The sequence below is a fragment of the Rhinoderma darwinii genome, chromosome 1 (genome assembly GCF_050947455.1).
Source record: "Rhinoderma darwinii isolate aRhiDar2 chromosome 1, aRhiDar2.hap1, whole genome shotgun sequence".
NCBI lineage: Eukaryota > Metazoa > Chordata > Amphibia > Anura > Rhinodermatidae > Rhinoderma > Rhinoderma darwinii.
This window is the reverse complement of record NC_134687.1, coordinates 481,322,059-481,343,984: the sequence shown is the minus strand read 5'-3', so window position 1 is coordinate 481,343,984 and position 21,926 is coordinate 481,322,059. Positions and strand designations below refer to the sequence as shown.

General features: G+C 39.7%; 1 protein-coding gene across 3 annotated transcripts in view; it reads right to left on the bottom strand.

The window, feature by feature from the left end:
* Positions 1-21,926, bottom strand: part of IFT81 (intraflagellar transport 81) — a 156,973-nt gene that overhangs the window by 48,801 nt on the left and 86,246 nt on the right. For all 3 annotated transcript variants that reach the window (XM_075834517.1, XM_075834508.1, XM_075834520.1), the window contains 3 exons: positions 17,377-17,540; positions 15,217-15,309; positions 14,859-15,005 (listed from right to left, as the gene is read on the bottom strand). In XM_075834517.1, coding sequence (XP_075690632.1) covers positions 14,859-15,005; positions 15,217-15,309; positions 17,377-17,540 — 404 coding nt within the window. The remainder of the gene's footprint in view (positions 1-14,858; positions 15,006-15,216; positions 15,310-17,376; positions 17,541-21,926) is intronic.

The following is a 21,926-nucleotide window of genomic DNA, read 5'->3' as shown; positions in this document are numbered from 1 at the left end:
ATGCTTTTTTTGCCTTTTTCAGCTTCATGCATCTCTCTAAGGGCATGTTCACACACACTAATTACGGACGTAATTCGGGCGTTTTTGCCCCGAATTACGTCCGAAAAATCGGCTTGAAAGCGTTGACAAACATCTGCCCATTGAAAGCAATGGGCTGACGTTTGTCCGTTCACACGAGGCGTATATTTACGCGCCGCTGTCAAAAGACGGCGCGTAAATAGACGCCCGCGCCAAAGAAGTGTCTTGTGACTTCATGGGACATAATTGGAGCCGTTATTCATTGACTCCAATTGACGCCAATTACGTCCGTAAAGGACGCGGCGTTCGAGCGCCTGCACATACCGTTACGGCTGAAATTCTCCTGAAAACATCCCCGTAATTTCAGCCGTTATGGACGCTGTCGTGTGAACATACCCTTACACATCTTCTGAGGTCTACTTAACCCTTTCAGGACCGAGCTCATTTTGGCCTTCAGGACCAGACCCATTTTTTTCAAATCTGACATATTTCACTTTATGTGGTAATAACTCCGGAATGCTTTTACCTATCAAAGCGATTCTGAGATTGTTTTCTCATGAGACATTGGACTTTATGATAGTGGAAAAATTTTGTAGATAAATTCAATATTTATCAGTGAAAAACACCAAAATTTTTTTAAAAATTGCAAAAATTTGCATTTTTCTAAATGTAAATGCATCTGCTTGTAAGGCAGGCAGTTATACCGCACAAAATTGTTGCTAATTAACATCCCCCACATGTCTACTTTAGATTGGCATCGTTTTTTGAACGTCATTTTATTTTTCTATGACGTCACAAGGCTTAGAACTTTAGCAGCAATTTCTCACAAGAAAATTTCAAAAGGCTATTTTTACAGGGCCAGTTCAGTTGTGAAGAGGCTTTTAGGGCCTTATATATTAGAAACCGCCAAAAAGTCACCCCATTTTAAAATCTTCACCCCTCAAAGTATTCAAAACAGCATTTAAAAAGTTTCTTAACCCTTTAGACGTTTCACACGAATTAAATCAACGTAGAGGTGAAATGTTCAAATTTCATTATTTTTTTGCAGAAATTCATTTTTAATCTATTTTTTCTGTAACACAGAAGTTTTTACCAGAGAAATGCAACTCAATATTTATTGCCCAGATTTTGCAGTTTTTAGAAATATCCCACATGTGGCCCTAGTGTGGTAATGGACTGAAGCACCGGCCTCCGAAGCAAAGGAGCACCTAGTGGATTTTGGGCCTCCTTTTTATTAGAGAATATTTTAGGCTCCATGTCAGGTTTGCAGGGCTCTTTCGGTGGCAAAACAGTGGAAACCCCCCAAAAGTGACCCCATTTGGGAAACTACACCCCTTGAGGAAATTATCTAGGGGTATAGTGAGCATTTTGACCCCGCAGATTTTTTGCAGAAATTATTGGAAGTAGGCTGTGAAAATTAAAATCTACATTCTTTCAAACAAAATGTAGGTTTAGCTAATTTTTTCTAATTTCCACAAGGACTAAAGGAGAAAAAGCACCGCAAAGCAATTTCTCCCGAGTAAAACAATACCCCACATGTGAAAATAAATGGCTGTTTGGACACACGGCAGGGCTTAAAAGGAAAAGAGCGGCATTTGGAGCTCAAATTTAGCAGGAATGGTTTGCGGAGGCCATGTCGCATTTACAAAGCCCCTGAGGGAACAAAACAGTGAAAACACCAAAAAAGTGACTCCACTGAGAAAACTACACCCCTTGAGGAATCCATCTAGGGGTGTAGTGAGCATTTTGACCCCACAGGTGTTTCATAGATTTTATTAGAATTGGGCAGTGAAAATAAGACGTAGCTTTAGCTACAAATTTTTAATTTTCTCAACAAATAAAGGAAGAAAAGAACCCCAACATTTGTAAAGCAACTTCTCTGGAGTACGGCAATACCACACACGTGGTCATAAACTGCTGTTTGGGCACACGGCAGGGCTCAGAAGGGAAGGAGTGCCATTTGCTTTTGGTGTACAGATTTTGCTGCATTTGGTTTCTGGTCGCTATGTCGCATTTGCAAAGTCCCTGTGGGACCAAAACAGTGGATCCCCCCCAGAAGTGACCCCATTTTGGAAACAACACCCTCAAGATATTCACCTAGGGGTGTCGTGAGCATGTTAACCCCACAGGTGTTTTGCAGAAATTCGTGTGCACACGATGTGGGAGAGTGAAAATTGGATTTTTTCCATAGATATGCCAATATGTGGTGCCCGGCTTGTGCCACCATAACAAGACAGCTCTCAATTATTATGCGGTGTTTCTCAGTTTTAGAAACACCCTACGTGTGGCCCTAATCTTTTGCCTGGACATTCGACAGGGCTCAGGAGTGAAAGAGTACCATGTAAAATTGAGGCCTAATTTGGCGACATATAAAGTATTGGTTCACAATTGCAGAGGCATTGATGTGAAATAAAAGAAACCCCTGAGAAGTGACCCCATTTTGGAAACTGCACCCCTCAAAGCATTTATTAAGGGGTGTAGTGAGCATTTTCACCCCACGTGTCTTTTCCATAAATGATTGCGCAGCGGAAGGTACAAATTAAAATTTTTCCCTAGATATGCCAATTCATTGTCAAATATGTCGTGCCCAGCTTATGCCACTGGGGACACACAGCTCAAAAATTGTTAAAAGGGTTCTCCCGGGTATGGCGATGCCATATATGTGGACGTAAACAGCTGTTTGGGCATGCTGTAGGGCTCAGATGGGTGGGAGCGCCATTTGGGTTTTGGAGCGTGGAATTTGCTTGGTAATAGTTTTGTTTGGAGTATCACTGTTGTTTCCGTTTATAATGTGGGGCATATGTGAGCTCGGCAGAGTACATCAGGGGCATAGTTAGGTGGTATAATAATAAGGTAAAAAAAATAATAAAATGATTCATAGATGTGTATTACGCTGTGATCGATCCTTTCTGCACAGGCCGGTGTCGCACTGATAAATGGCCTTACTTATCACCCTTTTGGTCCACACTCCGCACCTTTGCAGTTTGGGGAATTTTGCCGGGAAAGTGTTGTCCTGGTATAATACGGGCGCCCTCGTGATTGGGCGGGAAGGGGTTAAAGAGGCTCTGTCACAAGATTCTCAAATCCTTATCTCCTATTGCATGTGATCGGCGCTGCAATGTAGAGAAAAGTAACGTGTTTTTTTTTAAAAAAACGTTCATTTTTGGCCAAGTTATGAGCTATTTTATATATATATGCAAATGAGCTTTGAAGTGGACAACTAGGCGTGTTTTTATTCGTATGTCCAACTGGGCGTGTATTGTGTTTTCAACTGGGCGTGTTTACTTGTTTTACTAACTGGGCGTGTTTACTTGTTTTACTAACTGGGCGTTGTGAATAGAAGTGTATGATGCTGACGAATCAGTGACCAATCAGCATCATGCACTCCTCTCCATTCATTTACACAGCAGCATCGTTCTTACTAGAACGATGTGCAGCCACATACACAAGTGTCCTGATAATGAATACACATGACCTCCAGCCTGGACGTCATGTGTATTCAGAATTCTGACACTTCTGAATCCTGTGAGATTTCCAGCAAGGGAAACGAAATCTCGTTTACCTCGTAATCTCGCGAGATTACGCGCGGCTTGCTGGAATCTCGCGAATAAACTTATTTGTCCGAGGCATGGTTCACACTAATCAATCTTTCTTAAAAATATCCAATTTCTCAGTAACCAAGCTTTGTGTGCCTTAATCTCATTCACAAAGTACCTGTGAAACCTACCCTTTCCAATCTGATCTCCTGTAGTGAAACACCTTTTGCCAATCAGCTTTTGGAAAAGTCATTAACCCCTTCCAGAAATTTGACGCAACTGTACGTCATTGTTAGTAGGGGTTATTAAGGAGCGTGCTCACAATATGAGCATGGTCCATACGCTACAAGTGTTAGTTGTGTACTACAGTTGGCACCCATCTCTAAGGGGCAGGATCGGAGGTAACTATGATCCCGGCATAATGAAATAATCTTTGTGCTCCTATTAAGTCCAGAAACAGAACTTAATATAAGCCGGTAAAAATCCCAATAAATTGCAATTCATATATATTGCAGTGTACAGTGTATTGTACCAGCGATCCAACGATTACTTGTTTATGTCCCCTAGGGGGGGGGACTATAAAACAATTAAAAGAATAATTAAAGTTTTTTTGTAATATACTAACAAAATATTAAACGTTAAAGAAAAAAAAAATACCTTTTACAATTTGTCCTATAAGGTAATGTAAAAATTTCAACATAATTGGTATAGCCACATCTCTAAAAGTCATGTACTATTCTAATATAATTTTATTTAACCTGCAGTGTGAATACCGTAAAAAAACAGTGAGAATTTCAGTTTTTTTAGTCACTTTACTTCCATAAAAAAATTGAATAAAAAGTGATCAAAAAGTCATATGTACCCACAAAATAGTAGCAATAAAAGATACATCTCGAACTGCAGAAACAAAAGCCCTTACACCGCTTCATCGACGAGAAAATAAAAAGGTTATGGCTCAAAACATGTGCGACACAAAACAAAATTTTCTTTTAACATAGTTTTTTCTTTGTTAAAGTAGTAAATCATAAAAAAAACTATATAAATACGGTATCGCCACAGAATAAAGTTAACATGTTTTCTTTCACTGCACAATGAAATATATATTTAGATTTTTCGTTTTTCAGAACATTATATGGTACAATAAATCGTGCCCTTAAAGACAACTCTCACCGCAAAAAGACACAACTTCATATGGCTACGTCAACAGACAAATAAAAAAGTTATTGAAAAACGTCCGTGCAAAAAAACGGCCGCGAAAAAGAAGTGCAGGTCACTTCTTGGGACGTTTTTGGTGCTGTTTTTCATAGACTCTAATGAAAACAACTCCAAAAACGGCCTTAAAATACGCAGCGAAAATCGCGAGTGGCTTAAAAAAGTCTGAAAATCAGGAGTGGTTTTCCCTTGAAAACAGCTCCGGATTTTCGGATGTTTTTGCTAAGCGTGTGAACCCTAAGGCTGGGTTCACACGTGGCGGAATTTCACTTAAATTCCGCTGCGGACACTCCGCAGCGTTAATCCGCAGCGGAGCCGTTTGTCCATTGACTTCCACTTTAATTTAGCAGTGTTCGTTTAGACGATGCGTAAAATTCTGCTGCGGAGCATAGGCTGCGGAGCGGAATTTGGTGTCCGCAGCATGCTCTGTCTGTTGCGGAGCAGTGGCGGACTCATGGCGGAATTTCTCCATTGACTTCAATGGAGATTCTAATTTCCGCAATGAAGTCCGCAGCTGTCATGCACATGTTATGTGTGCTGCGGATGCGTCTTGCTTTTTTAACTTGACATTTCTTCATTCTGGCTGGACCTATGTATTTCTAGGTCTACAGCCAGACTGAGGAAGTCAATGGGGCTCCCGTAATGACGGGAGCGTTGCTAGGAGACGTCTGTAAATAGTCACTGTCCAGGGTGCTGAAAGAGTTAAGCGATCGGCAGTAACTGTTTCTGCACCCGGGACAGTGACTACCGATCCCAATATACAGCAACCTGTAAAAAAAATATAAGTTCATACTTACCGAGAACTCCCTGCTTCTGTCTCCAGTCCGGCCTCCCAGGATGACGTTTCAGTCTAAGTGACGGCTGCAGCCAATCACAGGCCAAGCACAGGCTGCAGCGGTCACATGGACTGCCGCGTCATCCAGGGAGGTCGGGCTGGATGCCGAAAGAGGGACGCGTCACCAAGACAACGGCCGGTAAGTATGAATTTCTTTGACTTTCACAAGGGAAAGTGCTGTCCCTTCTCTCTATCCTGCACTGATAGGGAGAAGGGAAGTACTTTTACCGCAGTCCGCAGCATCTAGTCCGCATCAATTTACTGCACATTTTGTGCAGATCCGCAGCAGAATCTGCAACGCAGATTCTGTGCGGCATTGATGCGGACAGTTGCGGAGGAAATCCGCCACGTGTGGTCATGCCCTAAGAGTTCTTCTTCTTTGGGATGAGTATTTTTCTCTGATGCTATTTTGGGATGCGTATCAATTAGTATTTAGTTTATACCAACTTGTATCAGGGTATGTGCACACGTTTTTGCGGCAGTAGAAGTTTCAACATCGGATTTCTGCCACGGATGTGCCAGCAAAATCCGCATGTGGATTAGTTACCGTACATTACTATTGAATGGAGCGAATTGTTGCCATTTCATACTGTGGATTTTAAAATCAGCAAGGCATCTAATATTCTGCACAGATTTTTTTTCTCGAGCATGTGAATGGGGTTACAAAAACCACATTCACTATCATTGGATGCAGAATGCAAGCAGATTTGGTACGGATTTAGGCGTGGAATCCGCGCCTAACTCCACAACATGTGAACATGGTCTTAGAAGGAAATGCCAAAGAAAATAATAATTTTACTACTGTTTTTTTTCTTTTCTATGTCAGTTACCGTCTGACACCAGTCCCTCACCAAGCCACTGACACAGCTGGTCTGGTAATATGAAAAGAATTGCTCACAAACCTTTATTAACCCCTTCCCCCTGCTTGCATTCTGGGCCCTAATGTCCAAGCCATTTTTTACATTTTTCCATTGTCACATTCGAAGAGCTGTAACTTTTTTATTTTTGCGTCGGCATAGCTGTATAAGGTCTTGTTTTTTGCGGGACGACTTGCAGTTTTTATTGGTACCATTTGAGAGTAGATGCGACTTTTTGATCACTTTTTATCACATTTTTTTTAAGTCAGGATTAACAGAAAACAGCAATTTTTCCATTGTTTTTTATTTTATTTTTTACGGCGTTCACAGTGCGGGTTAAATAATGTAACAGCTTTATACTCGGGGTCGTTACGGACGCGGCGATACCAAATATGTGTAACTTTTTTGCTTTATTGTAGTTTTTTTTAATAGTAAAGCATTTTGTAAGGGGAAAAAGAGGGTTTTTCATTTTTTTTGTTTCACTTTTTTTTTTTTATTAACTTTATTAAACTTTTTTACTAGTCCCACTAGGGGACTTCACTATCCTCCGATCGCTATTATAATACACTGCAATACTTTTGTATTGCAGTGTATTACTGCCTGTCCGTTTAAAACGGACAGGCATCTGCTAGGTCATGCCTGCGGCATGATCTAGCAGGCATTCGCTCCAGGCAGACCTGGGGGTCTTTATTAGACCCCCGGCTGCCATAGAAGACACAGACACTCTGCGATTTTATCGCCGGGTGTCAGTGAGATGAGAGGGAGCTCCCTCCCTCTCTCCAAAACCACTCAGATGCGGTGCACGCTATTGTGCACCGCATCTGAGGGGCTAAACGGGTGAGATCGATACTAATATCGATCTCACCCGGCAGAGCAGGGTGACGGCTCCCTGCTCTGTTTACTTTATTCTACAGCAGCGACGTAGAATGGCGGCGCTCTAGAATAAAGCCCACTAATGACCGCCGTAAAAAGGCTTATCGGCGGTCATTAAGGGGTTAAATGTCTTAGTTTTGTAAAAAAACAAAACATCTACTTTTACCCGCAACAACACACAGCCATAAAGTAGCAACTTGACAGACTCACCGAACAGGGTGCCACCGCGGCTGCATCAATGCTGTTTTGTGGGGCCTTACCCTTACAAAGAAGAGTGCAGGACAGTTCCTGTTACGGAGGACTCTTTATGCCTAACTAGAATAGGGTATGTGGAGGCATTTATCATTTTACAAGAATCAACACATTCAAAAAATGTATGTGGGTGATGCTTTTCACAATGCCGGACCAGCGGTGTAACCGATATTAGGGGATGGGTGGGACTGGTGACAGACTCTCATTAACAAATGTATATATTGCCACGGTTACCAAATATGTACATGTTATTTACCGTTTTGTGAGGATTATTTAAGAAAGTTGTATTTTTAGGAAAAAAATGTTTGCCATTTTTGAAGTTTAACTTTTGTTTTTTCAACTATAATGTACAGTACTGGCATAGCTATTTAATTTGGACTAATCATCTTAAATGTAGGAAAGGGTAAATTGAAGGAATGTTGGTGGCTAACATCACAAGTGTGCAGGAAACTGGGCGCTAGCATGGTGAGCTGCAAACTGCTTGGGCAAAGGGAAAAGTTAGAGGCTGATCACGAAATAGTGTTTATATGCTATAGGGTACATGTAATGGTGTTATACACAACCAGATTATGGAAACAAGTTGAAAACAGAACCCTGGGAAAAATGGGGAAAAAAATTGAATTCTGATCTTATCTCAAGACGCAGATAATATTCATTCCCACTTAAATTGCTGCCATGATACTAATTAATAGATCTTATGAGCAGGAAACCTCTTCTCCTGCTGTTGATTTCGAGCAGGACAGAATGTACATTTAGCTGTCGTTGCTTATTCATGTTTCATTTTTTATTAATTATATGATATTATCAGGCCATATAAATAGACAGAAGGACAGTCCCTATTAAAAATAGTAATCTAGGCATAAAATAAATAAACAACATTCTGCATGAAGTAACTGTATGTTCTATTAATGCTAGCTTAAAGCAGAATGTAACTGCAGCTTGTATCCTGCGCTATATCTAAAGCATATTTGCAATGGTTCCGCTCCAAAGTCTTATATTATTCATACTGGGGTAAACATCGCAAAAGAAAAATACATTTTATACAGAGGCATACAAGGTATACAAGTTATAAAGTAGAACTCCTATAAATACCCAGAGCTTATACACTGGACAGTTGCACATGAGCATACGAACAGCATTTTAGGGATCTATGATGATGTTAGTTCGGGTCACAAGGTTGAGGTGGGACTTGCGATCGCAATACATGTGCAGAAATTTGCCCGTATTATGCTCATGTGAAACTGGCCTTCGGAATAATGGTAAAGCATTCAGCTCCCAGTGCTTTCAACACAAGCAATACATTTCCCCTGCAGTGGCAGTTGAGAATTTTCCCTTTTCTACAACAGGCTCCCATGTTAGAAAAAGTTAAAATTCTCTATTTTACATCATGTAAAGTGAAGCTCCACCTGACCAGATCAAAATTTCACTTTTTGGAGTGCTGCAATTTAAAGGTGCAATTTTGTATTGTTTCTTAGTCTACTGCAACAAATTTTGTTTCTATTTTTGCGGGACACATGAGGCTTTCTTATTTGAAACTCAGCAATATATTAAGAAATCTTCGATACATGTTACAAGAGCTCAGCCATGTTCCCCCTCCTCCTTATTGTTCTTTATCTGACTAGCTGGAGCCTCCCCCCTCTGCCCTGTCTGCAGTAGGACAAATACATGATTAAGATCCTCCCCCATTGACAAGGCCCCACCCCTTGGATAAGCCCCACCCCATCAGCCATTACCCAGCTGAAAATTTAACAAATCAGCAGGAGACAAAGGCTGGCCATACACATTAGATATATCTCGGCCGAACCTGCCGATTTTGGCGGGACCTGCGGACCATCTAATAAGTATGGCAGCGTCCCAAGTCTCCCCTGATGGCAGATGTTGGGGGATCCTTTTGTTTATTATTAGATAAGTCGCTGCCAGATGAGATTGGCAGCTGCTTTCTCCCGGAGAACAAACCGATCGTGCATGTGTATGGAGGAGCCGGGAGGTCTAGCTGTCGGACTACGAGCGACCAGCTTAACCTCTGTGTTCTCTGCAGGATCTCTACAAGACTGTTTCAGAAACATGTAGAAAATTCTGCAGATGGACAGTGGGGAAAAATATATGGGTTTACTTTATCATTCATTTCTAGGTTTAGTGTTCATTTAATATGCTGCACTATGATTAGGAGGAGCATATTACTGGTACGGCTGCCACATTTTTGGAAATATGTCCAGAAACTTTTGTAAAATATAAATAAAAGCAGTATGGTGGACTAGTTTAGATCTGTGGTATTCAAGTGCCTGTCCCTATGCCTGCCCTCCTAAGAGGTTTATACAGAGGCTTCCTGAATGATATATCTGAGTATCTAACAGTGCCTGTGTTGAAGCAGCTTTTACACGTTCTTCTCCCTGTCTCCTGTGTGTTAGGTGTGAGCTTTTTTCAACAGATAACTTTATTAACAACATGAATACATCAAATAGAGACAGGAAGCCATTTTTTACATCAACTAGAGAAAGGCAGCCATGTTATACAAGTTATATACATGCGCAGTAAAGTTGTTGTTATTTTACCATTAGTCCTATTAATGTAGTTCATGGATGTGTCCTGTATGTTGCCCCCAACGTATGGATGTCACGTAACCCTGTTGCTAAATAAATGCTATGGGGGGGTCACATAATGTGTGTGTGCGTGTGGCAGGAGGGTTCCCTTTCTGTTAGCCCATGAATGATCCCTTATAGATTCCTTGTAGGTTGTAAGCCGTCGCGGGCAGGGTCCTCTCTCCTTATGTATCAGTCTGCCAATCATTAAGCTCATGCTTATTGTACTTGTTTTAATTGTCTTATGTCATGCACTTAAACCATTTTACATATGTACAGCACCCTGAAATTAATGACGCTTTAAAATAAATTATAATCTGTGGGTTATACCATTCTACTGTGAAGAGACAGGGGCCTACTACACTGGTATAAGAAATGCATGTAAGCAGAATTTCAACTAGATGTATACTACAAAACTGTATGATTTCCTATTCTATAAATAAATAAATTAATTAAACAAATAAAAATAATAACCGGACAAACCATTCAATGATATTTCAGAGGAGTAATGAACTGTAAATTTACAGTGGAGGGCGGGAAGGGGTTAAATATGTCCAAGGATAGTCTCATAGACTGAGGTGGGGAGTGAAGTCTATTGTGTTGGAGAGGAGTGTGAGAAGTCTAGAGAAAATTTTATTTTGTCAGAGGAGCGGAGGGGATGTGCCGGGGTTTATGCTATAAGTAGGTCCTTGAGGTATGAGGGGCCCCAGGTTAGGCTCAGTTCACATCTCGTTTTGTGCACACGTTTGTGGTATACGACGACGTATACGTTACCAAAACGTATGCATTTGTAACATATTCTTACGTTTTTTGTAGTATACGTCTTATACGTTTGTGTCCGATCTTACTTATAAAAACGTAAACTTTGTTTTGTTCCTTAGCTAAATCAAACACTATAAAGTCAAAATTTCCCATATAAGATTACAAAAACGTATAAGTTTTACCTATGCAAATATAGGGTTTAATATTGCATGCGTCGTCCATATACAATACAGATGAAAACGTATACGTTTTTGAAAAGTACTGAAAAGCGTAGTAGACTACACTTTTCAAGACATCGGAAAAAAAAAGGTACAACGTAAGCAAACAAAACGTGAGCACAAACTACACCATTAGGGCATCCGTCCTGACCATAGAAATCAATATGCACGCTGTGGTCCACGTTTTGACACGGTTTTCTCATGTCAGAACGTGCACGTCAGGCGTAGAGTAAAAACGAGATGTGAACTTAACCTTGAGTTTTTTAAAAGTAAGAAAGCAACTGAAAAGCTTTACAGACGAGCATGATGTGAGAATGGTGGGGCACTATTGTTAGCAGGAGCTGCAACATTTTCTACGAGCTGTACAATGGCATTGCAGTAGTCCTGTCAGGAGTTGTCAAAAGCATGTATACGTTTTGGTAGACCTTAAGGGGGAGTAAGGAGCTTAATTTGTGCTATGTTCCTCCAATGGACTTTCTTTCCTAATGATGGTTTCCATCATCTGAGCAGTGCAGGTAATCTCCTCCACTGGACAGGCTGAACAGCGTAGGTTTTTAAAAAAAGTTTTTTATTTTTTGTCACATGATGGTCACCCACTACCAGAACCTCAGTGTTGTTCAGCTTCAACCAGCTAGAGATCAGCCACTGCATTTACAAAACTCAATGTTAAATGACTCTAAGTATTTCATCACCATGAAGCTTTCACATTTTTCACGATCTGCTTTTATTGTAATCACATTCCAGTGTCATGAAGAAACTGAATATAACTTTACCTACAATGACAAGTGGATTTGAAACCTAAAGGTAGATGTACATTTTTTTATTTCTGACGTTTGCTACATTTACCGGTAGACAAATCCTTTGTTCTTGGAGGCTTTGTTTTAACTCACCATGGTGGATAATTTATTCCTGGAAACAATTTAAAGTATCTCTAGTCTACTAATAGCCACATGATGGAATGGGAGTTGCAACACATAGTATGCAATTCCATGCCAGTATTTTGTGTCACACGTACCCCTTTCTTTCTCTTCCTGTCATCAACCAAGATATAGTCTCAATACAAGGATGCATATGTTCAACAAGCATTTGAATGACAAATGATAATGGAATTTCCAAATGGTAAGAAATATGTTCCTAAATCATGAGAAATACAAGAGCTTATGTAAATATCACATGCAAAATGTACAGTATAGTGTAATTTATGTAGAGTCACAAAATGAAGGGAACATGAGACAAGGTGAGCATTAAACAAGAGCCCTACCCAAACTGCAGGTGGACAGCACTTGGCCCCAGCCCCCGGTGCACACCAAATTGGAGACGGGGTGACATATTGACTACCAAATAAGCTAAAATAAAAACTGAAAATAGAAGTATGGTTGAAAGGCTCTGTTCATATTAGGTCTATGATGTGAATTCAGCATATACATCGAGGACGCTTTCCAACGTATATGTCCAACATGTCTGTATACAAATGTATACCAAAACAATGGCCTTTTGGCCTATGTTTGGCAGGTATACTTTTCTTTTAATTTTTGTTGAAAAGCAAGCATAGCTTTTCAATAGAAGGGGAACCCGCAAACAAAAACATATACCACTCGGTATGCTTTTTTTTTTTACATCAAGAATCAATGGAAGATGTATTGTATAGGCATAAAGTTGCATACATCTGAGGCATATGTACAGCTTCATACCTGCAGAATTTACATATACCCCGACGGCAGTGTGTCCAGAGCCAAATATTAATTTATGGATTAATATTTCATAAACATGCTTGAATGCTAGAAAGGCTAGTTTACTGACAAGAAAAGACATCAAGATTCAAAGATAATTGTTATAGCAACATCAAATAGAAATGAATGATATAAAAAAATACAAAAAAAGGAAAACAGCTATTTATCAGTCTACCAGAAATTGTAAAATAATAATCCAGAAATCGAAATATCCCTTCAACATGTGCCACTTTCCTATGACCGAAGCCTGGCTTGCTGATCAAAAATACACCGCCAATAGTGGCAAGAAAAAGAAGGTACATAGTTGTATAAACAGAGGCCCATTTCCAGCAACCATCACTTCAGTGTTCTAATGGTACATTGTGTTTGCTAACAGTGTTAGAAGGCTAATGGATGATTAGAAAACACTTGAAAACCCTCGTGCAATTATGTTAGCACCGCTGTAAACAGTTTTTCTGTTTAGAGGAGCTATAAAACTGACCTTCCTTTGAGCTAGTTGAGAATCTGGAGCATTACATTTGTGGATTCGATTAAACTCTCAAAATGGCTAGAAAAAGAGAGCTTTCATGTGAAACTCGACAGTCTATTCTTGTTCTTAGAAATGAAGGCTATTCCATGCGAGAAATTGCCAAGAAACTGAAGATTTCCTACAACGGTGTGTACTACTCCCTTCAGAGGACAGCACAAACAGGCTCTAACCAGAGTAGAAAGAGAAGTGGGAGGCCCTGCTGCACAACTGAGCAACAAGACAAGTACATTAGAGTCTCTAGTTTGAGAAATAGACGCCTCACAGGTCCTCAACTGGCAGCTTCATTAAATAGTACCCGCAAAACGCCAGTGTCAACGTCTACAGTGAAGAGGCGACTCCGGGATGCTGGCCTTCAGGGCAGAGTGGCAAAGAAAAAGCCATATCTGAGACTGGCTAATAAAAGGAAAAGATTAAAGCATGGGGTGAAATTTCTCCAGATTACCTCAGCAAATTAACAGTTAGAATGCCAAAGGTCTGCAATGCTGTAATTGCTGCAAATGGAGCATTCTTTGACGAAAGCAAAGTTTGAAGGAGAAAATTATTATTTCTAATAAAAATCATTTCTAACCTTGTCAATGTCTTGACTATATTTTCTAGTCATTTTGCAACTCATTTGATAAATATAAGTGTGAGTTTTCATGGAAAACACAAAATTGTCTGGGTGACCCCAAACTTTTGAACGGTAGTGTATATATCTTAGTTGGAGGATTAGACATTTGTTAACCCTGCTCCCAACATGTAAAGCTCAACCCTTTCTTCCTGCCATGTGCCGTAATAATAGTAACAGCAGCCCCCATCACTTGTGATTTCAGCTGTATTATACAGCCTAAATCCTCATTTAATAGCTGGGATTGGAGATAACTCAGATCCCAGCCATTTAACACCTTAGATGCCCACTGACAGGCAATAATGCTTTGGACTACTAGGTATTCCAAAGCATTATACAATGATCGAAGCTTCAAGTCCCCTAGATAGAGTAAGAAAAAAATTAAATAAAGTGTAAATAAAAAATACAAATTATTGTTTAAAATAATTTTTTATGTAAAAAAGGGTTATTTTATTTTTTTCAGTAAAAATAGTAAACTAAACAAAAAAACTAAATATATGGTATCGCCGTAATCGTAGATCCGTTATACCACACAGCGAATGTCTCCACTCCCCCAAAATGTAAAAAAAAGTCAAGTACTATGCCCTATGCCGCTTTAACCAATAAATTCGAAGTACTCCAAAATGGTGCTGTTGAAAAACAGAACACATCCCGCAAAAAACAAGCCCTCATAGGGCCATGTCGGTGGAAAAAAAAAATACAAATTATGTCTCTTTGAATGTGACAATGAATAAACAAAAAATTATTTCTGCATCCTGAGGACCAAAAATAGGTTGTGTCCTTAAGGGGTTATAAGAGTGTTACAGTTGGGGCATTTCTCTACAAGTACTTTGTACAACTGAATTCTCACCTCATCTCCTCTTAACATTTCGGAGCCGTCATTGTCTCGGGCCTGGCTAGATTTTTGTGCTATTTCCCTCTCCAGATTGGCAATTTCTTCTTTTGCTTCCTGTAATTCTTCAGCTTTTGTTTCTTTCTTTCGTGAGATGATAGCTGCCTGAGTGAACAGTCAGAATTGTGTATATTCAATATAAAATAAATTGTGTCTTCAATATACAAACCTGAGATAATTATCTTTCAAAAGGGTACAAATCCTATTTTAAGTGCATTCCCATAAACTTTTAACATTTCCAAAGAGCTCTGGATAATATTAGAGGCACAAGGAGCAGACCGGTAAGATTTTTTTCAGCGTACAGTAAGACACACACCTGTTGTCGAAAAAGAGTCAATTTGTCATCGACTGGATCGCTTCTCATTCTCTTCTCAATCAGATGGTTGATTTCAGCATTAACTTCTTGGATCTAAAATGAAAAAAAAGTACGTAATAAATAATTTTATTCTTGCATTCCTAGGAAAAAAACAAAAAGCAAAGTAAAAATGTTTCACCCTTTGAATTATTTTTGGGAGGCTGGATAAAGGTAACACTAAAATGACTAAAAAAGTGGAAGTGGTTAAGAAAACACTAAAAGAAATGTTACTTATATATTGTATAGGCCAATAAACTTACACATATTAATGTTTTGCTAAATTTTTCCTTTACCCATCTAAATCTGTAGGATCGGCTGACAAAAAACTAATGACAAATGGCCAGCTTAAAACATCATGATCAAAAAAATATTAACAAAGAACCCTAAAAAGTCAACAAATGATCTGTTGAATCTGTGCTGAATTCTCTTTGCTGGGGATAAAAAAAATAATGTTAAAGCAGCCGTCTTTACTTCCCTACAATCTTGCCAACAAAAGGGGGTCAAGATTCCTCCATGGTTCCCCATTCAACCCTTCCCTGGTCTTTCTACTCTCTTTATTCCTTTCCTTACGGGTTATGTGCTACAGTATGGCATCGAGGTCGATCCACTACAAGAGAAAGCCCGTCCTCTGTGCCTTACAAAGGCCGTTACCCTCATAAAATGTATCTTCTCTCCGGTGTCGGACACCAGTCACCTTCTACGTCAGATGTCATTGTATTGCCAGTGTCCCTCCAATTGTATTGGAGTCCCTCCAATCATCCTGCTTTAGCTCTCACCTTCTGATTGGGGTTTATTTCTATTTCTATGTCTCTGTTCTTTGTCATACTGTTTATGTTACTTTGTTACTTTAAAAATCTCAGTGGAGCCTTGAATTAAAAAACAAACAAAAAAAAAACAAAGTGTAAGGGTATGTTCACATGGAGCTTTTTGACGTGGAAACCGTGCCGCAAAACTCGCCAAAAACCGGCCGAAAATGCCTCCCATTGATTTCAATGGGAGGCGGAGGCGGTTTTCTCCCGGGAGAAAGAAGGGACATTCCCTATCTTTGCGCGATTACGCTTCTGACCTCCCACTGACATCAATGGGAGGCAGAGAAAGCGTATTTCGCAGTGTTTTATGCCCGCGGCGTTCAATGGCCGCGGGTGAAAAACGCAGCGAAAAAAAACGCGAAAATCAGTGTGCAGGCAGAGGAAAATCTGCCTCAAACTTCTAAACGGAATTTTGAGGCAGATTTTCCGCCTGCAAAAACTCTGTATGAACCCGGCCTAAGGTTGGATTTATTAAAAATGATCGAATTCCAATCACATCAAAAATCTTTACGCGTAGAAGACCCGTAGTGATCATTTTCCATTGACGATAATCACTGCTGTCATACTTTAATCTGACATGGTGAACATTTGTGCTATCGAACAGGCTAAATTGCGGTGATCACCACAAGTAACCACGAATCAGCAAAGGAATGAATGTTCTATCATTATCAGACTCCAGTCATAAGTATAATCGTTCAGATCCTACTGAAAATTGTGGCACCTAAACACTCTTTGTAAAATCCACGTAATAATTACAGACTGTGAATTAAATAGAGACATAGGAAGAGTGAGAGAAAGATCAGGATTGAGTGACAGCGAGTTGGATGGTATTAGAAAGAAAAAAAAAGGGGAGATATCTGCTCTAGTTGAGATGATGGCGGTGCGCTGATGCTGTACGAGTATTTGGTATGTGTTTGAAAGATTTTCAATCTGACAAATACTGGTAGAATTAGGAGAACATAACGGTATGGTGATAACAGTCATCATGTGCTGGTCGCCTCCGTTTAGCTCTGTTAAGTACTAGATGAAGTGCTGTGAAAAACAGCGTCTCGGAACATGGCATGCTTTCAAATAAACTGGGAATGTATCTGGCTAATACACACTGTTTATTATTATGAAAGGAAACTCACTTTTGATCAGAAATTAAGAATATCATGTATTTTTTTTCAAATGAGGACTTTCTCTCACATAGCGGCGCCCACATGTTTTGATAAATGTGTCCCATTGTATATAAAGCATAATACTAGTATTATTTCCTTTTGTATAAAGCTGCACCATCATAGAATAACATAGACATGAATTCTATGTATACCTTGGCTACAAGCTCTGTGAGATCCGACTGGTCAATTACTTGCTCATTCACAACTCTCTGCATGAAGCTCAGGGTCAGTCTCTTGTTCTCCAGCTCTTTTGGAAGCTTTTCAGAAACCATATATGAACTAAATTTTATTTCTTCTTCAACTCTTTTCATAAGTCCTAAAGAGAATATCAAAAAATGAATATGCAAAATAAAAAATATGATATGAAACATTTTTGCATGACGCTATACTATGGCCACAGCAGTAGGAACATGATGCCCCAAAATATACGTTGTGGTTTTCTGATGACACATTCCCTTTAAGGGCTTCTCACACATTATCAATACTGTTGAGAAAATAAGTCTCAATTTATAACTGGGAGATTGATCAAGTTTGTATAACAATAAAATAAGACATTTTATTTAAATCAACTCCATGCTATACTGGTATGGGATTAACTAATTATTACATGGTTTTCTAGCCCATGATTTTCCTTACAACATTTTGGACAGCTCCTTGTTATACTGCACACCCCTCTCATAACCTGGTTGTCTTGTGGAGTCTTGGAGCACCCGAACCAGTTAGGTATCCGCCACAATGTTTTGCATGTTCGGACACTAAACATATTATGGCACCATTGCAATTTTTTCTTTGCAGTCCTCCACTGCTTGATGGAGCTCTTCCTTTAGCTAACAAATGGGGGTCCCATGATATTAAACACACCCTAAAAATTCAATATTATACTCTGTAAACCAAATATGTACATTGCTAAATCCGATGATTGATAAATTAGTCCACGTTGAGTACACATTGAATACAGACTACTTTATACTCCTAGTTTATTTCACTAATACTTATGAGTACAAGCTAGTAAAAGCTATTTACATGAAATGTCCACACAACATAGTCAAATCATTTGATCAAAAACTGGTTCAATGTTGCCACATAAGATGGGAACAGGTCACTTAGAAAGTGGTCACATTATTGGATGACAGGTTATAATAATGGACTTTATGCTTAAAACTGTGTAAAACTTTGAAGCCTTCTTTTGTTTTGTTGCTTTCTTCACTGTAATGTATGTTTTGTGACCCATAAAATTTATTTTTCTATACATTTATTAAAAATTTTATTAAGTTTCAGTAGTGCATTTTCTAAGTATTCTTTATACATAGAAGCTGCATAACGCCGCTGTAAGTCAAATCCATCAGTCAGTTGGACCACAGCTCGGCTCAGACAGGCTCCAGTGTTCCTCTGACACACCATATAAAACTAATACCAATCAAATCTAAGTTGGTCATCTCAGATTTGATCGGTAGTAGGCTGGGTTCACACGACCTATTTTCAGGCGTAAACTAGGTGTATTATGCCTCGATTTATGCCTGAAAATAGGGCTACAATACGTCGGCAAACATCTGCCCATTCATTTGAATGGGTTTGCCGACGTACTGTGCAGACGACCTGTAATTTACGCGTCGTCGTTTGACAGCTGTCAAACGACGACGCGTAAATTGACTGCCTCGGCAAAGAAGTGCAGGGCACTTCTTTGCAACGTAATTTGAGCCGTTCTTCATTGAACTCAATGAAGAGCAGCTCAAGATTTACGAGCGTCACAGACGCCTCGCATAATACGAGGAGCAGCATTTACGTGTGAAACGAGGCAGCTGTTTTCTCTTGAAAACAGCCTGTCTTTTCACACGTAAATGCCTGCTACCGTGTGCACATACCCTTAGGGTTAGATTGTGTCAGAGGAACACAAAAGCCGCTGTCAGTCAAGCCATTGGTCCAGTTGACTGACTAATTCGGCATACAGCGGCATTATGCAGCTTCTATGTATGGTAGATACATAGAAGATGCAGAGATAAAAGTGAACAACATTTTTAATAAATGTATATTAGAAACATTTTAAAAATAACAACACTCATACATTACATTGAAATTTTTTTTTAAAAGGTTGACATAGCCTTTAAAATCATTGTGCCTCAAAATAGTCTTGATAATTCACATACGAAAAACTAAGAATTCATAAATAACACGTTGCTATCCAATTGATGCCATGCAAATCAGTAGAAAAAGGCCACACTAAGTGTTTATCTGACAATTTTTATTCAATTGTGATAAAGGTCCAAGCAGCCCCACCCCATTAAATGAGTAAACATTTAAAAAGTTTGGCGGAGTTTAAGGCCTAGTTCACACGGAGTATTTTGCAGGCAGAAAAAATTTGCCTCAAAATTCCTTTAGGAATTTTGAGTCAGATTTTGATCTGCCTGCAGTTTCTCACCACGGTTTTTACTGCCTTTTTCCGTTGCGGCCATTGAGCACCGTGTACGAGCGGTGCTTCCCCTTCATTTCTCCTTGCTCACTGTGAATCTTTGACACGCATTTAGCGGCGATTCACAGGTATTGCAGCCTTTTCTCCCATTCATTTCAATGGGAGAAAACGTTGCAATACCTGTGAATCGCCGCTAAAAGCATGTCAAATATTCACAGTGAGCAAGGAGAAATGAAGGGGGAGCAGCGTTCGTACGAGCGCTGCAGCCCCTTCAAAATAGCTGATCGGCGGGGGTTCCAGAAAGTCGGACCATGACCCATCAGCTACTGATGGAGTATCGTGGGGATAGGCCATTAATTTTTAGTGGCTGGAAAACCCCTTTAGTACATATTCATTCTGCCATACTTTTTTTTCCCCCTTTATAGCACATGAATCTTTGTGTGTTAGTGCCCGCTGAACATCAATGGCAATAGCTGCTATGGCTACAATTATAGACTTGGTTATGGGACTTAGAATAGTCATGCACAAAAGCTTGAAATAGATGTGTGTTTCTATTTGCAAACACATAACACTATTCTCATAAACAGTATGATATATCATCTTAAAACAAAAATGCCTACTATGCTTTTCTATCGCAAAAATAATTTTTAAAATATATGGACTACTTTTTTCAGAATGGTTTACAAGTGAAGGCTTCACCCTTCCCAGACCTTTTTTTTTTTAGATTTCATAGGCAAATGAAGTCTTTCCATTACATATAACAAGTTTGTTTTCCATTTATACATAACCATGGTTTACAAAATGTGCAGACATACAGCGCACAGTAATGATTTTGGCCAGATGCCCTGAGATTTCCTTCCAAGTAACAACTTCCCAACCAAGTGCTTACATATACATGGGTATGAAGCAGATTCCACTGGAATGAAGGAACTAGTTCATCTCAATTTAGAAACCATGATTCTGAGGAACATACAAACGATGGGAAGTTACACCACTAACATTTTAGCATCAGTACCGGCAACAATCTAAGTTAAGTCTCCCACAGTCATCCCTAGTTGAACCACGCACTGAATACAAGATACAATATAGGGCACGGGGCTTTATTATTTTGATGTCTTCTTTTTTAACCTCAGTATCTATATTTTTCATTTGTTTGTGTATTCTCAGTACGATTCTTGGTTATCTATGGATTTGTACAAGGTATTTTTTTCTTGTTTTGCTCTCACTATATGCCTTTGTATTGAAAAAGTTTAGTAAAAGTGTAGTAAAGTGTGGTAATGTGAGGCACGCTGGCATAATAATTATGTGGATAAATTAGGGTTAATAAAGTCATATAAGGGGTTGTCCCAACAGGGCATATGACATATGTCATTGAGGTGGTTCCCCCGCATGGGACACCTACAACCGCGCATATTAGGCAGATCAGAAAACCAGTGTAAATTGCAGCTCCCGTTCTAACAGAGAGTGCAACCATGTATTACTCTATTACTGTATTACTCTACATGTTTTACCCTACTGTTTTTAATGTGTTATTATACACTCCTCAACATTGAAATTGCAACACCAAGAAGGGCAAGCCGTAAGGTTAGTCATATCGAGGAAGTATCGCTAAGATCTGCAAATCGAATTTTCAATCCCATAGCGCCAATCTGTGGCATGTGGGAGGCATAAAAGCCAGATTGAAAGCAAAGTTTTTTAGCCACATGAAACCTTAAAAAGTCGGATCAAGGGATGTGGGATGATTGTGCAATGCCGCCTGCTCATCGACATGGCAGTTATCGCCACTAGTCACAAAGTGAGAGGAACAGAATCCTTGAAGTGAAAGACCCTGGTTTATTACTCCAGTAGATCGCTACGCGCCTAGGCCGAGATGTCAACACTGTTCAACGTTGTGTGTCCTGGAGGTTGGGAGAACAACAACAAACAGGATTGACAGCAAGAGGTGGGTGGAGGCGAACCTCTGCATGGAGCGATTGGAAGAATAGCGCGTAGTGATTCATTCTTCACTGCAAGTGAAATTGGACGTCACACCCCATATCTAGGACAGCAGCCAGTGTCAACACAAACCATCACAAGGCGTTTGCACGACATTGGGCTACGAGCCAGATGTCCAGCTACAAGTGTTCCATTGACAACACGTCACCGCTCTCAAAGGCTATCGTGGTGCACAGCAAGACAGCAATGGAGGCTGGAATGGAGGTCTATCCTCTTCAGTGATGAGTCTCGCTTTTGTCTCGTATGAAATAACAGCCGGAGATTGGCCTGGAGACCATGAATAGGTCTTTACAAGGGAAT